Source organism: Sceloporus undulatus, chromosome 3, assembly GCF_019175285.1.
Source record: "Sceloporus undulatus isolate JIND9_A2432 ecotype Alabama chromosome 3, SceUnd_v1.1, whole genome shotgun sequence".
NCBI classification, from domain to species: Eukaryota; Metazoa; Chordata; class Lepidosauria; order Squamata; family Phrynosomatidae; genus Sceloporus; species Sceloporus undulatus.
This window is the reverse complement of record NC_056524.1, coordinates 213,252,352-213,269,738: the sequence shown is the minus strand read 5'-3', so window position 1 is coordinate 213,269,738 and position 17,387 is coordinate 213,252,352. Positions and strand designations below refer to the sequence as shown.

The 17,387-nt window shown below is 39.3% G+C and overlaps 2 protein-coding genes across 4 annotated transcripts in view; one reads left to right on the top strand and one right to left on the bottom strand.

Annotated features, from left to right (window-relative positions):
* The window catches only part of ZFYVE27 (zinc finger FYVE-type containing 27), a 668,411-nt gene that overhangs the window by 353,644 nt on the left and 297,380 nt on the right, over positions 1 to 17,387 (bottom strand). The window lies entirely within an intron of this gene.
* Positions 1 to 17,387, top strand: part of SLIT1 (slit guidance ligand 1) — a 182,393-nt gene that overhangs the window by 36,503 nt on the left and 128,503 nt on the right. The window contains exons 2-4 of the mRNA XM_042458788.1: positions 1,986 to 2,057; positions 2,363 to 2,434; positions 4,593 to 4,664. Of these exons, the coding sequence (XP_042314722.1) occupies positions 1,986 to 2,057; positions 2,363 to 2,434; positions 4,593 to 4,664 (216 nt within the window). The remainder of the gene's footprint in view (positions 1 to 1,985; positions 2,058 to 2,362; positions 2,435 to 4,592; positions 4,665 to 17,387) is intronic.

Here is a 17,387-nt window from a genome sequence, read left to right as displayed (position 1 = left end):
TGTATCTGTCTTTCTTTGCTACTGGTAATGGTGAGAAAAGGGTATACGTGTGTCATGATCACCAGTGGAGTGGATGGAGAAAAGATTCTCTGTTCCCTCTCACAATGAAAGATCACTGGAATACTGTTCACTTGTGTAGGTGTGTATAGTCCCAGACTTGGCTTCACTAGTGACCCTTAGTGCTGAAAGGATTGTATGCCTCTGTCTTAGAACAAAAGCATATTCTTTTTAGAATATAGCAGATTTAACCAACATGGTATCCTGCGGGCGCTTTGGACTACAACTCAGACCCAGGCACTATGGAAAATAGTATGCGATGCTGAGAGCAGTCTAAAATATTTGGGGGCTGTGTTCTTGTGGAGAAGAGGAAGATTCATACTGTAAAAGAGGCTGAGCAAGTAGCCTGTAGCTGTCCTAGGTTCTTATTATGCCATCCATGTTTTGATCATTGTAGCTTGTATAATTGGGTTTGAGGAATGAGTGTAGGTTTCAGTGTAGTATGAAAGGGCAAGGAGCAAGGTTTGTTCACCCAACCATTCAGTGTGGCCTTTCCGGGTAACTTGGAAACATGCCTTCCCCTCCCACCCTCACCATTGCTCCCATAATGTGAGGGGAGAAACTATCTTTGTGATGGAAAGGATGCAATTAGCAATGTATAGTGGTTGTCTCTGTATTCATTAGCCATTAGCTGCCATTTCAGCTGGACAATGGGGACTCTTTGAGGGCTCATGCTTACTTGTTTCACTGAAGCAGCTAGATACAGTCTTGACCCTGTAAATCAAGTATGCATGGCTTGCTTGTAGAACAGTCAGGCTAAGGTGGTATTTCAAACTAATTGTCCCAGGGCCTTTTTATTTGTGGGTGTCCTAGGTAGTAGGTTCTGGGAGTTGAAGTCCAAAAAGCACACTTTGTCAGTACTACAGTATTCACAAAGATATTTCCATAAGTAATGGCAAATAACACAGGCCTGCAAAATTGAGGGTCATATTTTTTTTTAAAATGTATACTTGTTTTATAGGTATTTTGCATTCTAAATTGGAAAAAAAATGGCCTCAGAGTTCCTTCATCATGTAGATTTTTTTTAAAAACTTGCTTTGACATTTCTATGTCAATATGTGACTGAATTAAATGATGCTGCAAGGAACTGTCCTGCAAAGAGTAAGAAAGGGACTAAAGTTTCCTAGGCTGCATCTGCACTGCAGAAATAATCCAGTTTGTTTGTTTGTTTGTTTGTTTATAGTATTTATACCCTGCTCTTCAGCCAAAAGGCTATCATGGCACCACTTTATCTGCCATGCCTCAGTGCTATGGAATTCTGGGAACTGTACTTATGTGAGACATTTAGCCTTCTCTGTCAGAGAGCTCTGGCACCAAAACAAACTACAGTTCCCATAATTCCATAGTATTGAGCTATGCATGTTAAAGTGGTGTCTCTGTGATTGTTTCTGTGAAAATGGCACATCTGAACAGAATCTGGAAAGGTTACAGTTTTGGGGAACTATAATGGGAAATTTTACTATTTTGGATGATAATTCCCAGAACTGACCGTGCTGTATGGATTCTGGAGTTATAGTGCAAAAAAGTAGTTTTTCCAAGCTCTGCATAAGAAAGTAGGGCTTCTCTGAGCAGTCTAAGGCAAAAGATAATATGGCTCTCCTCTGTTTTGCATGTGGAACTTTAAATGGACTGCTTGTTCTGTTTCACTTCAGCATTAGCAACAGGGCAGTATCCTCCCACTGTACCTTAGAGAACCAAGTTATTTGGGTAGATTTTGAGTGGGCCTTGCAGGCAACACAGATCCATCCCTCAGCTGAAGGAAACGATGGGGAACCTCAAGAGGAGCAGCAACAGGAACTGCTCTCTTGTGTGTCACCTTACTTTGTTTAATGGTGGGGCTGGTCCTGCCAGAGGGTATGTTGCTGAGCTGGACACAATATCATTGCTTACTTTCTGATTGCTAGTGTTTTTTCTTCTTCTCTTCACAGGGAGCTGAATGGGAACAACATCACCCGCATCAACAAAAATGACTTTGCTGGACTGAAGCAGTTGCGAGTTTTGTGAGTGGTCCCTTCCTTCTGCCTCCACGACGATACTGTCCTCCCGCATCCATTCCAGCCCCATTATCTCTGAAATTTGTTGCCATGTAGGGCCACTGTGCCTACTTTGTGTTTCGTTTAACTGATAGTGGATATGGTTCCCAAAATGAACTTGGTCTCTGCCTTGAGGGAGAAGCACAGGCCTTTTAGTCTGCTCTCCCAGGAGTGACTCTTAACTGTTAATCAGGACTTCTTTTATTCCTTCCTCTTCATCCTGCTTTTTCCTTGTGTTATCTAAGTTCTGATGCTCCTATCACTTTTTATAGGCAACTGATGGAAAACCAGATCAGTGTGGTGGAGCGAGGGGTGTTCGACGACATGAAGGAGTTAGAGCGACTGTGAGTGTTTTAGGGATCTTGGCACAATACAAAAGCTGGGGATGGGGAAAGTAAATGGATAAAAAGAAAAATGAAGTCTCTGCTTTTTGTTTTCATCTACTTTTCAGTCATGGGGTGGTGTTTTTGTTGAGTTTTTTTTTCTTTCAAGGTGGATCAAAGGTAGAATTTAGCAGAGATGGGGGAGAACTTAGCTCATGACCAAAGACAGTCAACTCCAGCCCCTACATCAAGAACTGTTTCTTTCCACCCCCACCTCCACACTGACAAAAGCAGATGGTGTGAGCACTACGTGTTTTTTACACCCAGCCCTTAACAGCCTGGCTGGCATTTATACCCAGATGCTTCCCAATCTGTTTGCCGTTCCTTTCAGATACAGAATAATTCTCAGCAGTATGCATTCAGTCAGGGGTAGTGCACCAATGAACCTAAGTTATATCTGCATCTTTTTTTAACAACATCTGTAAAACACTATTTATAAAATATGCTATTCTCTTGAAATATTCCTTTCCTTTGTTCTACCTCTGCCACTACCAGGGAAGTAGGGACAGGTCTAATTCAGTCCTAGCTGAAATAGGCATTTTGACGTAGAACTACTTAAGTTTCTAATTGTCATTGCCAGACAAACAGGGCTTGTGACAGAGACATGCAAGAATAAAGAGCTGCTGCAGTCTTCATCTGTGAAGCACCATAAATCATGATGGTTTGTAACTGAACCTTTGGGCTGTGTCACTGTAGGTGATCTTTTAATTCTGTGGCCACTATCTGGCTTTCAACCATGTTCTGTCTAAATCCTCTATCACTAGACTCTAAGATCTAGCTTTTTAAAAGCTATTTAGCCTTCTCTGTGAGAGAGCTCTGGTGCCACAACAAACTACAAATCCCAGGATTCCACAGCACTGAGCCATGGCAGTTAAAGCAGTGTCAAACTGCATTATTTCTGCAGTGCAGCTTAGACCTAACACAGTGGTAGTTAAATGAAGGTCCATTAAATGATGCTGATCCATGAGCCATTGGCTGTCAGTCCCTGGTGAGTTTCTAGGAAAGAAGGAAACCATTGAAAAAGAATGAGCACAAATATTATACATATCCTTGGCACACTGAGGAAGAAAACTGCTGATTCCTACAAAAAGGGAACTTAAGAAGCCCTGCTGTAAGAGACCTAAGTTGTTTCTCCTACACAGCTAACCCATGTCTGACTCCTTGGCCTCTTCCTCCACATACATCTCTTATACCAGTTGCCTAATTATTTTTTACCTTTGATTTTTTTAAAAAAAGTTATAAATTTGGAAAATACACATATTTTGCAATTGGAATAAATATGAAAACTGAACACACAGAAATCTGTATTCATTGCCTAATATATCTGCATAATTTACTTGTTCATTAATTTATTTCAAAGTACATATATATCAATTGTCTATGTGAAATATTTGTTTAGGCTTTTAATCACTGTTGTTTTTTACGTTCTAAATCTGAAAGGATGAAACTAAAGGAGTAGTTAGCTAACAAGTATCAGTGAAAGACAGAGTGGACATTTTATTTAAAATCTGATATCTTTCAGACATGAAGGATTGCAGGTTACAGAAGCAATACCAATTGGTGCAATTTGAAATCAGCCTTGTTATATCTTCTTCTTCTTTTTTTGGAAGACTGCAGGCTAAAAATGAGAGAGCCTGTGGGTGACATTTGTATGCTTTACATTAAGAACCCTTTTATATCATCCCCATTAATTTGGGTATTGTGTGAAAATAACAGTAGAACAAGCTTTGAAAACTCAAGATAAGTTGTACGTTGAAACTCATTCTTGCTAGCTAAAAGTGGCTATTTAAGTGTAGCCAGTTTGTACAATTTATATTATCAACTCTAGCCTAATTGGCAGGTTTTGTTTCACATATTCTTCTGGTCCAGTTGCATGAAGAAATTAACAAATATGGACCAAGGCAGTTGGAGAAAGGTTTAATAACGTTCATTAGCTGATGGCAGAGAGATAACATTTCATGATCATTCAAGACTTGCCATACAAAAGGCTCAGGAAGAAAGGAATTGTAGCCACCCACATGAAGTCATATTTGTAATGGAATTGGATTCAGGAGTTTCTAGCTGCTTGTGTATTTCTCTGTATACTTATGATACCTTCTCTCTGCCTCCTTTTCTCTAGACGTCTGAATCGGAACCAGCTGCACACACTGCCAGAGTTGTTGTTCCAGAATAACCAAGCATTGTCACGACTGTAAGTACTGAGATATGTTTTGTCTGTTGCTTGATGTTCAGTGCTGTACTCTTCTGCTCTCTGGAAGAATGATGTTGAGAGTTACATTTGCAAATCTTGAATGGAAACACAGCAAAAAGCAAAATTAAAATGTGGGAAACCAAGTGATTTGTACCAGAGGAGTACAAACCAGGGAAAGTATGAGCACAGCCTGAATCTATGGTATAATTTCTGGACCCTGGATCTTTTGAATGTGAAGAAATTAATCTTTATCAAATCTATAGCTGCTGCTGCATGTTGAAATTCTGATCACAAAGAGGTGTAAGGTCAGAGTACTAACTGATGTTGGTGTTGACTACTGGCCATGATACGCCTAGTGAGTTCTGGAGATCTTTATACATGTCAACTGGAAACTGACCACATCTTTGCTGCTGGTCATATCAAAGCTCCTACTTTCATGTGTTAACACAGTTCCCATATGAACTACAAATATCAAATATGCTGAGTCTTTCTGAAGGCCAGTATAGAAGAGGCCATCTGAAATATAGCAGTTTAGACAATATACTTATTGTCATAATTATATTTTATATATTTGATGAACTAGTCAACAGATCATATCAAAAGCCTTCTACATTTTAAAATATGTGTTAAAGTACTTCAGAAGAAAAAAAGTGCCTTAAAATATGTTTTACACTTTTGAATTGATCTCTGTACAGCAGTGGTGGTGGCTTCCATGTCATTAGGTAGTGAATCCAGTCAGAATTTAAAGGAGACATCCAGAGTTCTGAACCCAATTCCAAACAAGTACCTACTAGAAGTTCAAAGCAGATTCGCTGCCAGACTTATATGGGAGTCACCAGTCACCACAACTGGCTTAGGTAGATAAAAGTGCACTGGTATAGATCAGAGAACAATATAGAAATATGCAGAAGGTCAATATAGTACTTTCAGTGTGTCCCCCACAGTCTTCTTGTATTGAATAGCATCTAGAAATCTTTTTTAGTCTTAGCTGCAAGAACAGCAACTCTCCAAATAGCATACAGATTTGCTTCTTGTAATAAAGAGCTTGTTTGTTTTTTTGTTTATTTAATTTTTATTGAAAGCTTTAAAAATATACATATGACATAAATTGAATACTACTACTACTACTAATAATAATAATAACAACTTTATTTATATACCGCCTTTCCTGTAGATCAAAGCGGTTCACAACATAGTAAGCATGTGACACATGTCACAGTACAAACAAGTAGTTACAACTGAAAACGTTATCAAACCATTGAGCAAGTATAAAAAAAGAAATTCCATTCTGTCTCGATTTATATCTCACATTAGCTTAAACTTACTTCTTAAAAACTTTACTGTATGACTTCAAATAATAAACTTTGTAATATCCCAGATGTCATTAGTGTTATACCTTATTTGTTCCTCATACCTCATTTATTTAGACAGATCATTATCAACTTAGGACTTTCTCTTGGTGTATATTTCCCTATATTTTTTCTAAACATTGGCGGTATTCAGACCGGCGCAAAGCGCCAGCCTGGATACGTACTAGGGTTGCCTCGGGGCATCCTTTAGAGACACCCTGCAACCCTAGCACGTAACTGCGGTGTTGTAATGGCAGCGCCCTGTCTACATGGGCACCACCATCACAACGTCATGGCTGCGCCACAGCCAAACAGCACAGCATGGACATGACGTCCTGGTGCCACTGCAGGGCGCTTGTGGCGTCCTTTCAGCGGCACCAGAAGGGGCTCCATTTTGGAGCTCCTTCCGCCGCGCGTATCGCTGGTGTGGCCTTTAAACGGCTGCGCCAGCAATACAGAGAGAAAGGGCTGAGCGGCCCCTTTCTCCCTTTCCCCGCTGCTCTCTGAGTGTGAAGCCCCAAGGACACCCCTTTCCAGGCTGCAGGGAAGCGGCATTTTGCCGCTTCCCTGAGGCCAGGAAAAGTGGCGAATCGGGGCCTCTGGGGTTGCTGCTGTGGCAGCTCAGACCCTGATCTGTCGGGGAAAGGGGCGGGTGCAGGCCGCCCCAAAGGGGCGGTCTGTATCCCACCATAGTAAACTAAGGGTTGGAGGGTAAACTTCCTCCAGTTTATAACTACCAGAAAGAAATTCTACATGAGATTATTTAATTGCTTATGGGTTTGCCAATGCTTTTTCTTCAAGTACTGTTTTGTAATGACAGAGTACATCTGACATTGAAGAATACAGTGAGGCAAATCCTCCAATGATACAGGATTTCATCAATTATCAGTTATCCTGTGCGGAGTCCTATACAAACAGTTTCAGGTATCTCCTTTTTGCAGCAATAGTACTGTGAGAGATGCCACCTACCATAGGTGACATGTTATTCTATATATGGAATAAATGGATCAGTGCACTTTGCCATGTGAAATGCATATGTCAGGTGCACTGAATTTTGCTGTTTCCAAATCTGTCAGTCAACCAAGTCTTCTCTTGAAAGGCCATTAGAAAAATTGGAAGCAGTGGGAAAAGCCATTGCTGAAAAGGCTTAAAGAAAAAATAGAGATGGGGACAAATAATTCTTCTAACTTCCCTTATTCAAAAACAATGGATAACATTTGCACTGGGCAAGATAAACTGCCCTTTAGGGAGGAAGAACAGACTGTATTGTAGAAAATGAAATTCCTGTTCCTTCAGAGTAAATATAATGTGAGGCAAACTACTGATTGTAATTAGGAAGCTATGTTAAATTCCAAGAGGAATTGGAGAATTGAAAACCTGTGGTACCATTCTCTGACCTTGAGGGCCTGATCTTACAAGCCTGTCAGTGATGGGAACAATTTCTAGGCAAACCAATTATATTGTGAAAAACTTTTCTCGTAGTACATGGTGAAGCAGTGTTTCGGCTGCAATTATAGTTTTAGCGAACTGAAATTCTTGCTTATAAAAAGCACTGAACAGCAAGAATTGATATACATTTTTGGAGCAGTTATGGTTTCAGGCATGTATGGCACTTTACAAGCTGATGGACAAGTGAATGTGTTGATTCATAGTTGCAGCTAGGGATATGCTCTGCTATATCTCCCATTCTATAGTATCTGCACTGAAATAGTCTTCATTAGGAACAAGGGGATGAAAGAAGTCAGTAGCATGTATTGGAATGTTTGCTCCACAATGAACATTGGGTGAAAAGGACATCTTGCTACAATGGTGTCAATCAGATTTAGTACCATAGTATTTGTTCACATATGTGTTCATGTATGTATTGTATGTATATATGTACCTCCCTGTGTCTACCTCACAAAATGGATGAAACAAACCATGTATGAGTGAGAATTGGATTTTTATCTTGTGTTGAATATGAAGCTAATTTTTGCCTTTTTCAAGTGAACAGACAATATATAGTCACTTTTGTTTTCCATTCCTACTTCTTAAGAGTTAGGAAAGACAGAATGTGAATGATGCATTTTAAAAAAGGAAGATAATTACAAATAAATTTGAGGTAAAATGTTCAAGTGAAATCATTAATATAGGAAAGCAGAAAACATGATTTATTGTTTATACCTTGATACTTTAAAAGCTCATCCCAGTAGCATTAGGTATCCAGTTGTGTATGAAACATGGCTATAATTATGTATTTCTTTATGGCTTCCATAAATGAAAAAGAAACAATGATTTGCATAACAGGTTTTCTTCTATGCACTGGCAGCTGGTAATAACACATTATCAAAATCATGGGGGGGGGGGCATTTCCAGAGGCTCATTATTTCAAGTTGGAGGGATGTGAAAAGAGCTCCTGCCAAATCTTTCCAGTTAGAAAAAGCCATTACTTTCATAATGTATATGTGTGCACATGCCCATGTGTGTATGTGTGTAATGCATGTGCATGCCCACATTCACAGTTGCATCCCCACATACTGGAGATTGGTGGATAGGCAAAGATATAGCTGGCAATAGGCAATATTGCTGGTAGTAACTGACTCATGAGCTAAACTTTTGGCTCTGGACAGTTAATTAGGATTTTTGAGCATTTAAGGCATGGCAAATAAGTATGAGTAATTTCATTATCACTGTTTTCTTCTTTTCCATCTTCCTGTCCTAAACCCAGGTCTTCATTTTTTGGAGCGATCTTAATATTCACCTTCTATGTCCCAAAGGCTAGTTCTCTGGATCTTAATTTAGAGGATTGTTTAAACTAATTTTATTGCACATTTCCCTAATATTCCTCTATATAGGTATAGAAGATATATAAAAATTTCAATCAATCATTCTGCAATTAAAATAGTTAAAATTATTATATGAAACTTATTATGTATTTTTCCTTTAAGAATTACATTCTTATGACATTTTCCTGTCCACACACAAAATGAGAGTCATTGGTACAGGCAAAGGTTGAAATTATGCTATCAGAGAATAGTTATAATTTCCCTTCTTCATTTATTATCCCTTCAGTTAGAAATGATCCTTTTACTAGCTTTTTAAAAAAGAGATTAAAAAGATTATATGAACCAATACAACAGTAAAAAGTCAAACTATCAGTGGCTGTTAGGAGTTTATGCATATATGCATTATATATTTAGATATGAAGCGTTTAATGCATTGCATATCTAAATTGAATACTGTTGAAAACTTTAAACATGTAACAGAGAACAGAAGTCTTATTTCTATCCCATAAAGTTGTTCTAGTCCCATAAAATGTCCAAAACAGTCCCTGTCAGAACTAAGAAAGATAAAGCATTCATTAAACACAATAATATTGTTTTGTTTTGTTTCTACCTAGGCAAGCCAAGCGCTGCAAACTATCTGAAACTACCCTGGAAAAAAAAGTAACTAGCCCATTTTTCTGCATCATGCCCTTTGTCTATTCAGTAATGTAGAAGGAGTCCAGCTTTGTTAGCCAGTGGGTGGCATTCTCTCACTGGAAAAGGGGCACAACAACCACAGAAGGAAATCAGAGATTTCAGAGAGAAAACATTTCTCCTCATTTTAACTCCATTTTACAGAGTGCCAAGTTGATTAATTTGGCTTGGTTTATTAGGAGCCCCAGTCTCTCAAGAACAAGGAAGGGAGAGATCTGCAACCATTTCCAGTATAGCCCAGGACCTGCTTCTCATCCAGATGCAAGACCTTAGGAAGGAGTGTGAAAGGAAGTTCGAAGGAGATGGTTTCCTCTGTTTTGTACGCTACATAATAGGACAAGAGAGGGGATAGTCCTGTGCCAAAGCCCTGTAAAAGGCATGGTTTCTGAGGCAGCAGTTACCATGGAATCTGATGGCTTGATCTGGCTCATTGCCATTTGCCTACAATTTGCTTCTTCCAGCTCTTAAACAGTTGCTCACTGTTGTTTGATAGTCTGTCTCACCCTATAGTATATCCCTTTAGTAAATCAAAATGTAGCAGTTTGTAGATTTATCTGAGGAGGTCTAGGGCATACAGTTAAACAACTGCTAGTAAGGGAGTCAGACTGAATACAGTGAGAAAGTTATGGATGGATTAAGCCCCACATAAGTCAGATTTATTTCCACAGTATCCTGACCATGAGTAATTTTCAGCCTTTCCTCCATTACACTATAACTCAAAAATCAGCATGCACACAAGACAGCCCTCTGCATCCACGGATTCTGCATCACCAGATTCAACCATTCACATCTTGAAAATATTTTTTAAAAAGTAAAAAAAAAAAAAAAACCCAAAAACTCCAAACCTTGATTTTGCTATTTTATATAAGGGACACCATTTCAGTACACATGGTATGTAATGGGACTTGAGCATCCATGGATTTTGATATCCATGCAGAGGATACAAAAGGGCCCACTGTATTGCAGAGTAGCATACTAATCTTCAAGCCTTTCTAGATATGACAGACTGTAAGCCATGAACAAATGGGATCTGTAGCAAAATGTTGGGTGCAAGTAGGTTGTTTCAGGTATCTTATGTGTGAGCTGAGAATAGAGCAGAATAGTCAAGAAACATGGAAGCAAGGAGAACATGTCTTCTTGGTAGAAGTGTGATCTAGCCTTGTCTATCTGGCTTTGAAAAAGAAGAATGGTGAACATATCAGCCTGCAACCTACTCTTGTTTTCACTCCTTTGGTCTTCCTTTACCAGATGTCTTGGACTTCAGCTTCCAGAAAACCCAGTCAGCATAGCTAATAGTAAGGGATTCTGAGAGTTGAAGTTCAAATTATCTGGAGAGCCAGATGCTGAGAACCACTGAGCTATAGCTTACACATAATTGAAATGGCAAAGTAAACTGCGTAAATATGCTCTGTCTCAATAATCAGTTTTGTGGGGAAAGGAATTTTGCCCCAAGGGTGTAATATCATACATCATGTTTAAAATATCATGATTTGTAATATCATGTACTTCTGCATACCTCAAGGTTTCACTGGGTGTTCTGAAACCTGTGTGTGTGTGTCCTCATTTTGCTTCTAAAGAGAGTGGCTTGAAGGCATTCATTTTCAGTATTAAAAGGAATTATGTTTATTGCTATCCAACAATCACAAAATTTAAAATTCATATCTTAAGGCCTGGGAGTTTCCTAATTTCCTAAAAAGACATGTGAGAAAAGCATGTCATACAAGAATTGAAGGCTGTCATGTGGGTGGGTTTTTAAAAAATATATAGATACCATGGAGCTGTGATTGCTCAACTCTGGCACTGTACTGTTGACATTAGGCAAATTCTGAAAAGAGCTTCCCTTTTTTATTCAGGTATGTGGGCTATTGGTAGTCCTTTTCATCAAGGTTTTTAGTTCTGGAGTGCTAGACTAACAGGGATTTTCATACTCACAGTTACTAATTTTTATTTCCTTTCCTTTTGCTGTATTTATCTCTGACACAAAAATTCCTTGATTTGAGTTTAGCTATCAAGCAAAATGAGAACATTCTTTTATAAGTTTTAGCTTCAGATTCTAAAAAATTCATAGTTTAGAAAATTGGATGAGATATATATATATATATATATGTTTATGGCTACTAGTTAACTTTTAGCAGTCTGAGATCCTGACAACCCCTTTAGTTCATCCGTCAGCTAATTATTTGTAGTTAAGACTGAAGCAGTTAGGAAGAAGGGTAGGATGGACAGCCTGAGAGGATGTAGCCCAAATAGTAGTTCACTAACTGATTTAAAGATACCTGTGGATTAGCTTCCTCCCATCTATCCAGTTTATTCATCCAACAGGGGTGACAGGCTTAACTGGTCAAAGAAATTAAATCTGTGTTTTCTAACAGCAAACCCTAAACTGACAGTGGCACTGCTTACCATTTTAAGTACTCACTGCAGATTGGCTATGGGCATTATTTTATAGGCATTGGGATATGTCTATACGTGATACACAACTGTGCTCCAAACAAAAATATGATGATCACTGAATTGTATATCTGGTTTAAAAATTGGATTCTAAATTGCATGCATGATTTGATGTTCATTTTCTTAAAGATCTTGGGTTGTACATATGTGGAACTAGGACAAACGTACACAGATAGCATACACTGGCTGGAAGTGTGTGACTGCATGAAGGTCACCTCTGGATACTTCAATTAAGGTGATCATTTATTGTTTTTTGTAAAGCGCTGTGCAAATCTACAGCGCTATATAAATAATAATAATAATAATAATAATAATAATAATAATAATTGTAAAGTGGAAAATTCCACTACCTGCTTTAATTGCCTCTGTGTTTAATGCCAACTTGGTAAACCCAAATTTCCTTAGCAGGTGATTGATGTGGAGGAAGGAATTGTTTGAGAGCTCTCCCTTCTTTCCTTCCTTCCTTGATCACAACATTGATGGAAAGTTAGGATATAAATTTAACCAATAAATAAATATTCTAACTTCTGGGACATGTGAATGGAATGCTTCTCTGCTGCTACTTCTGCTTTGTCTTTTATGGAGCAGTTCAGCCCTAATGTCTTATGTACCCTGCAATTTTATTTATTTGTACTATAAATAGTATGAGCTGAAGTGGACTCAAGTGAAATCTTCTCTGTCTGTCTATCTTTGCCTGCTAGTGAAAGGTAATCATGACAGCTTCCTTTAGGAAACCTCTGGGAAGTTCATTGATGACAGCTAAGGAATTCTCAGCATCTCTGAAAAATTATATCATGGGGAAAACCACAATAGCCTTATTTAAAACTTGATTGGTTTAATTCATCTAAATGTCAATTACCTTTATTTTCAAATGTATATATTTATAACAACTCTAGATGTATTTTGTATGATGAAGACCATTTGAGGAATCCTACTAGTTGAAGTCAGTTCTGAGACTTTGGCCAGTTTGTGGTCTTCTGTTGTGATAGGGTGGGGAGATGTAGAGGTAAATATAAGTCAATTCTTGTTCTCTGTCTTTGACCATTTTGTAAAAAGGAGGAGCAGACTGTGTCAGCTGTTGAGCAATTCAAGAATGGAGTAAGAACATTAGGAATAAGGAAATGGTGGAAGGAGATATAGTCAGCCCTCTGTAATGCAACTTGAAAATCCCCATATTTTGGTATCCACAGGGGGCCTTGGAAACAAAACCCAGCAAATACCAAGGGTCCTCTGTAGTATTGGGGAAAGTTATTTCTGTCATGGGTAAAGAAGGGAGATGGACTTTAGTTCTAGAAAGGAACATTGGGGTTAGTTGTCCACATTTCATCTCAGAATTGTTCAGTGCGTATATAAGTCTGTTTGTCCTTTTTTGATACTCCCATTTTTATTTGAGCACTCTTTCTACCATGCATATTTTTTTCTAGTTGAAATAACATAGCCTTGTAGCATTTTAATGACTTTAAGGCCTGAAACAAATGGGGAGGAAAGTACGAGTTCTGGCCACTTTGGGGGTGAGGCACGCCTCAGAGTGGCTGAAAGCCATGTGGAGAGCATGCCTGGCCAGGAAAAGCTAGCTGCAAAAGGAGCAGGAAAAGTCTGCTCTCTGCCAGCATCCCATTAGGGACCATGGCAGTGGCCTGGATCAGGATCGAGCCCATATAATTGCCACAATCCTATGCCAGTCGGGGCAGGAGTGGCCTCTGGATGCTCCTTTTGCCCTGTCTATGTGACCCCTCTGTTGCTACATGATTCTTTTTTGGATTTGGTGTAGCGTATTTAATAATACAATTGCTTCCCTAGGCATTGTTCTTTCCTGGCTAGTACTGTAACACTGGGGGGCTTTTTCATAGTTTAACTACAGATCAATTATTTATATCCAACTGTTAGCTTTAAGAAGCTATCCCTTTCTAATCCAACATCAAACCTATAAGTTAGACTGAATTTGTCAATGACCACCCAGCAAGCTGCATTCTGTGTTGAGATTTGAACTCTACTCCACCATTTAATCCACTATCCTGTTCTGGCTTCTCAGTTAAGCTATCATATTGCCTGTCTAATGTGCATCACCTGGACAGGGTGGACATATGAATGTTCTTATCTCTAGGGTAGAGAAATGCATGTCCTTAAAACTATGCTCTTTCTCCTCTAGAGACTTTCTCATTAAGCAGCCTTGGTGCCTAGAAATGGTGCTTAGTTGATATTTTGCTGGAGAGCACCTGACCTTACTGACCCTGTTTCAAATGGAGTTTAATTAAACTGTCAGCACTGGACGGAGGAACAAAGGGCTAGGCCTTCCTACCCCCCCTTTCCCTGGTCTCAGACTAGCAGGAGGACAGTGTCACTGTGGAAATGAAGAGCTGTTTAAAATGAATCTTGTTTCCCATCAAGGAAAATTACCAAGGCGGGAAGGTGACCTTGACAGTCATGCAGGCAAACATATTTCCATTGCTCTCCTACTTCCTATGCATATTGTGAGGTGACCCACAGTGATGCTGGCCTCAGTTATGTCTAAGAAGATACAGAGCAAGCAATTGTAACAGGAGTGCTGCTTTTACCAGAGGACCTGGTTTTAGTCTAAAGCATAAGAAGTTATATTGTATAAAAAGAATCTTCCTTTTTTGCATGTGGCTGTGGATGTACAGATCACCAAAGAAGGAGATTTCAAATCAAGTTCCAAAATCAAAAGTTGAAATGGAAACTTGTAATGATGAGAGAAAAATGACAGCATAATATGAATGGGTACAGGATGACTAGGCAACCTAGATCAAGTTCATGAGATAAGGAGTGAAAAAATGGGATAGATGCCATAACCTTGAATCTCTTCCTATTTGTTTCTCCAAAGTCTTGTCCTTTCTTTGATGTTGCCAAAAGGGAACACTGGCAGGAAGAACTGAAGGTTCAGATTATCCCAACTGAGAATGCACAGAGGTGGCCACAAAGCAGTCTCCTATATTTAGGAATGGAACTGAAAGCTGTGGAAGCAAGAGTGAGAAGGCTTGGAGAGTTTGTCAGGGTCTTCAGCCTATTCTCTGTAACTCTTGCTAAGCTATAACCACTGGCCAAAACTGGTCAGTGCGGTGCACAACCAGGTGGTGAGTTCGAGCCAGAGGTGAAGAGCTACAACTCCCATCATCCCTGATAAGGGTTATGGGCCCAGATATTGCAGCACCCAGCATCCACAGAAGCTGAAAGTTCCAGAGAGTGGAAGACAGTTTTGTGGAAGACAGATCAGAGCAAGCTGTTTGCGCTGCACTGATAAGCTCCGTGAGTAACTCCTCCAGTGTTTTGATTAAGCCCGAAAGGGGTCAGCTGTGCATACTCAGAAGGACTGTGTCAATTGAGTCACTGCACAAGTAAAGATGGAGACTTTGAAGTTTAGTAAATTGAACAGATCCAACTACCCCACCTGGAAGATTTATGCCCAGTCCCTACTTGTAAAAGAAAGTTTATGGGCCACTGTTGAAGCCAGATTGCCAGCCGATGCTAATGCAGCCGTGAAAGAGAGAGATAGCAAAGCAAAAGCCTGTATTTATTTAATGTTGGAGGAAGATTTAATTAATGACGTAAGAGATAAGGAGACGGCAAGAGATGTTTGGGAAACACTTCAAAGACTACACACTCCTTCGACTGCCTTTGCAAAAATGCTATGGTCTAAGAGAATTTATAGACAGAAGATGGCAAAAGGGCAGTGTGTGATAGAACATTTAAAAACTATGCAAGACTTGTTTGTGCAGGCTGAGCTAAGAGGAGTGGAAATTAATAGAGAACAACAGTGTTATATTTTGATAGAGTCCCTATATCCTACTTGGAGCAATATTACTAATGCCTTGCAAAACTTACCAGCAGAGGAACTAACGAAAGATTTAGTTGTGGCCAGGATTCTGGAAGAGAACCAGAGGAGACTGTCTGAGAGGAATGACGCTCCAACTTCCAAAAGTGTGCCAAGTGAGCAAGCCAAGCCTGATGTGCGTGGGCTGGACCAAGCAGCTTCTTCGAGAGAGCAAAGGAAATGTTTCTACTGCAAGAAGATTGGACATCTGCAGAGAAACTGTAAACAATTGGCTATTGATAGAAGCAAGCAAGAGAGCAGATGGCACAGCCAGAAACAGAAGCAATTCAAGCCGCCATTTTTGAAGGACAATAATAATAATAATAAGGTGTTTGCGACAATGATTAAGGAAAGACAGAAAGCAAACTCTAAATGGCTTGTAGATTCTGGAGCCTCGACCTCCATGTGTAACAACATTAATTTAATTAGTGATAAGAAGCAGTCTAACGTAAATACAGTGGTTCTAGCTGACGGGAATGAGCTCACAACTATAAATCAAATGGGAACAGTTTATATTCCAGGGCTAAAGGAAAACTTTAATGATGTTTTGCATGTGAAAGAATTAGAAAACAATTTGTTATCAGTGAGCAGATTAACAGACCGAGACTATATAGCCACTTTTGAAAAGAACTTGTGTAAAATAACATTGAATGGGGAATTGCGTGGCATAGGTTTGAAAAAAGATAAGCTTTATTTTCTAGAAGAAAATGTTGATAATTATAAGGTGGAGAATGCTAACAAAATAGATAATGTTCCGTTGCACAAAGACTGCATACATGAGCTTCATAGGAAATTTGGCCATGCAAGTTTCAAGAGTTTAAAGAGTTTAATAAGCATGTGTCCAGATTTGAAAGTAGCAGAATGTAAAAATCATTTAGACTGTACTGTATGTAACCAAGTGAAGGTCAGAGCTTATCCAGTTGCTAAGAAGTCAAAAAGGATTGCTCAAAGACCATTTCAATTTGTTCATGCAGACGTAGCCCAAGCTAATTGTTTGTCTCTAGGGGGAAGCAAATATTTCCTGGTAATTGTTGATAGATTTTCAAGATTTGCATATGTAAGAATACTGAAAAATAAGTCAGAAGCTGGGCAAAGTTTGAAAGCATGGGTCAGGATGATAGAAAGAAGATTTGATAGTAGAGTTGGGACAATTGTTACAGATAGAGGTGGAGAATTTTTAAACAACCAGCTGTACAATTCGTTCCAGAAAGTGGGGATAAGACATGAAACCACTAACCCTGCTTGTCCAAGTGAGGATGGGTTAGCAGAAAGGAAAATCCAGGACATAAAAAGGATTTCTGCGTGTTTGATGGCAGATGCAGGAGTTGGAGACAGCTTCGGGGTGAAGCAACCCTGACTGCCATACACATAAGTAACAGGTTGTACCATTCAGAGATTGAAGACATTCCCTACAGGGTTTTATATGGGAGAGTGCCAAATTTCAAATACAGTGGTGCCTCGGGTTACGAAATTAATTCGTTCCGCGGCCGCTTTCGTAACCCGAAAAGCCTTCGTAAGCCGAATTGCCATAGGCGCTAATGGGGAAAAGCCGCGATTCCGTGTAAAATAGCGCCAAAAAGCACCAAAAGTTTTTTCGTAACCCGAAAAAACATTCGTAACCCGGAACAATGTTTTC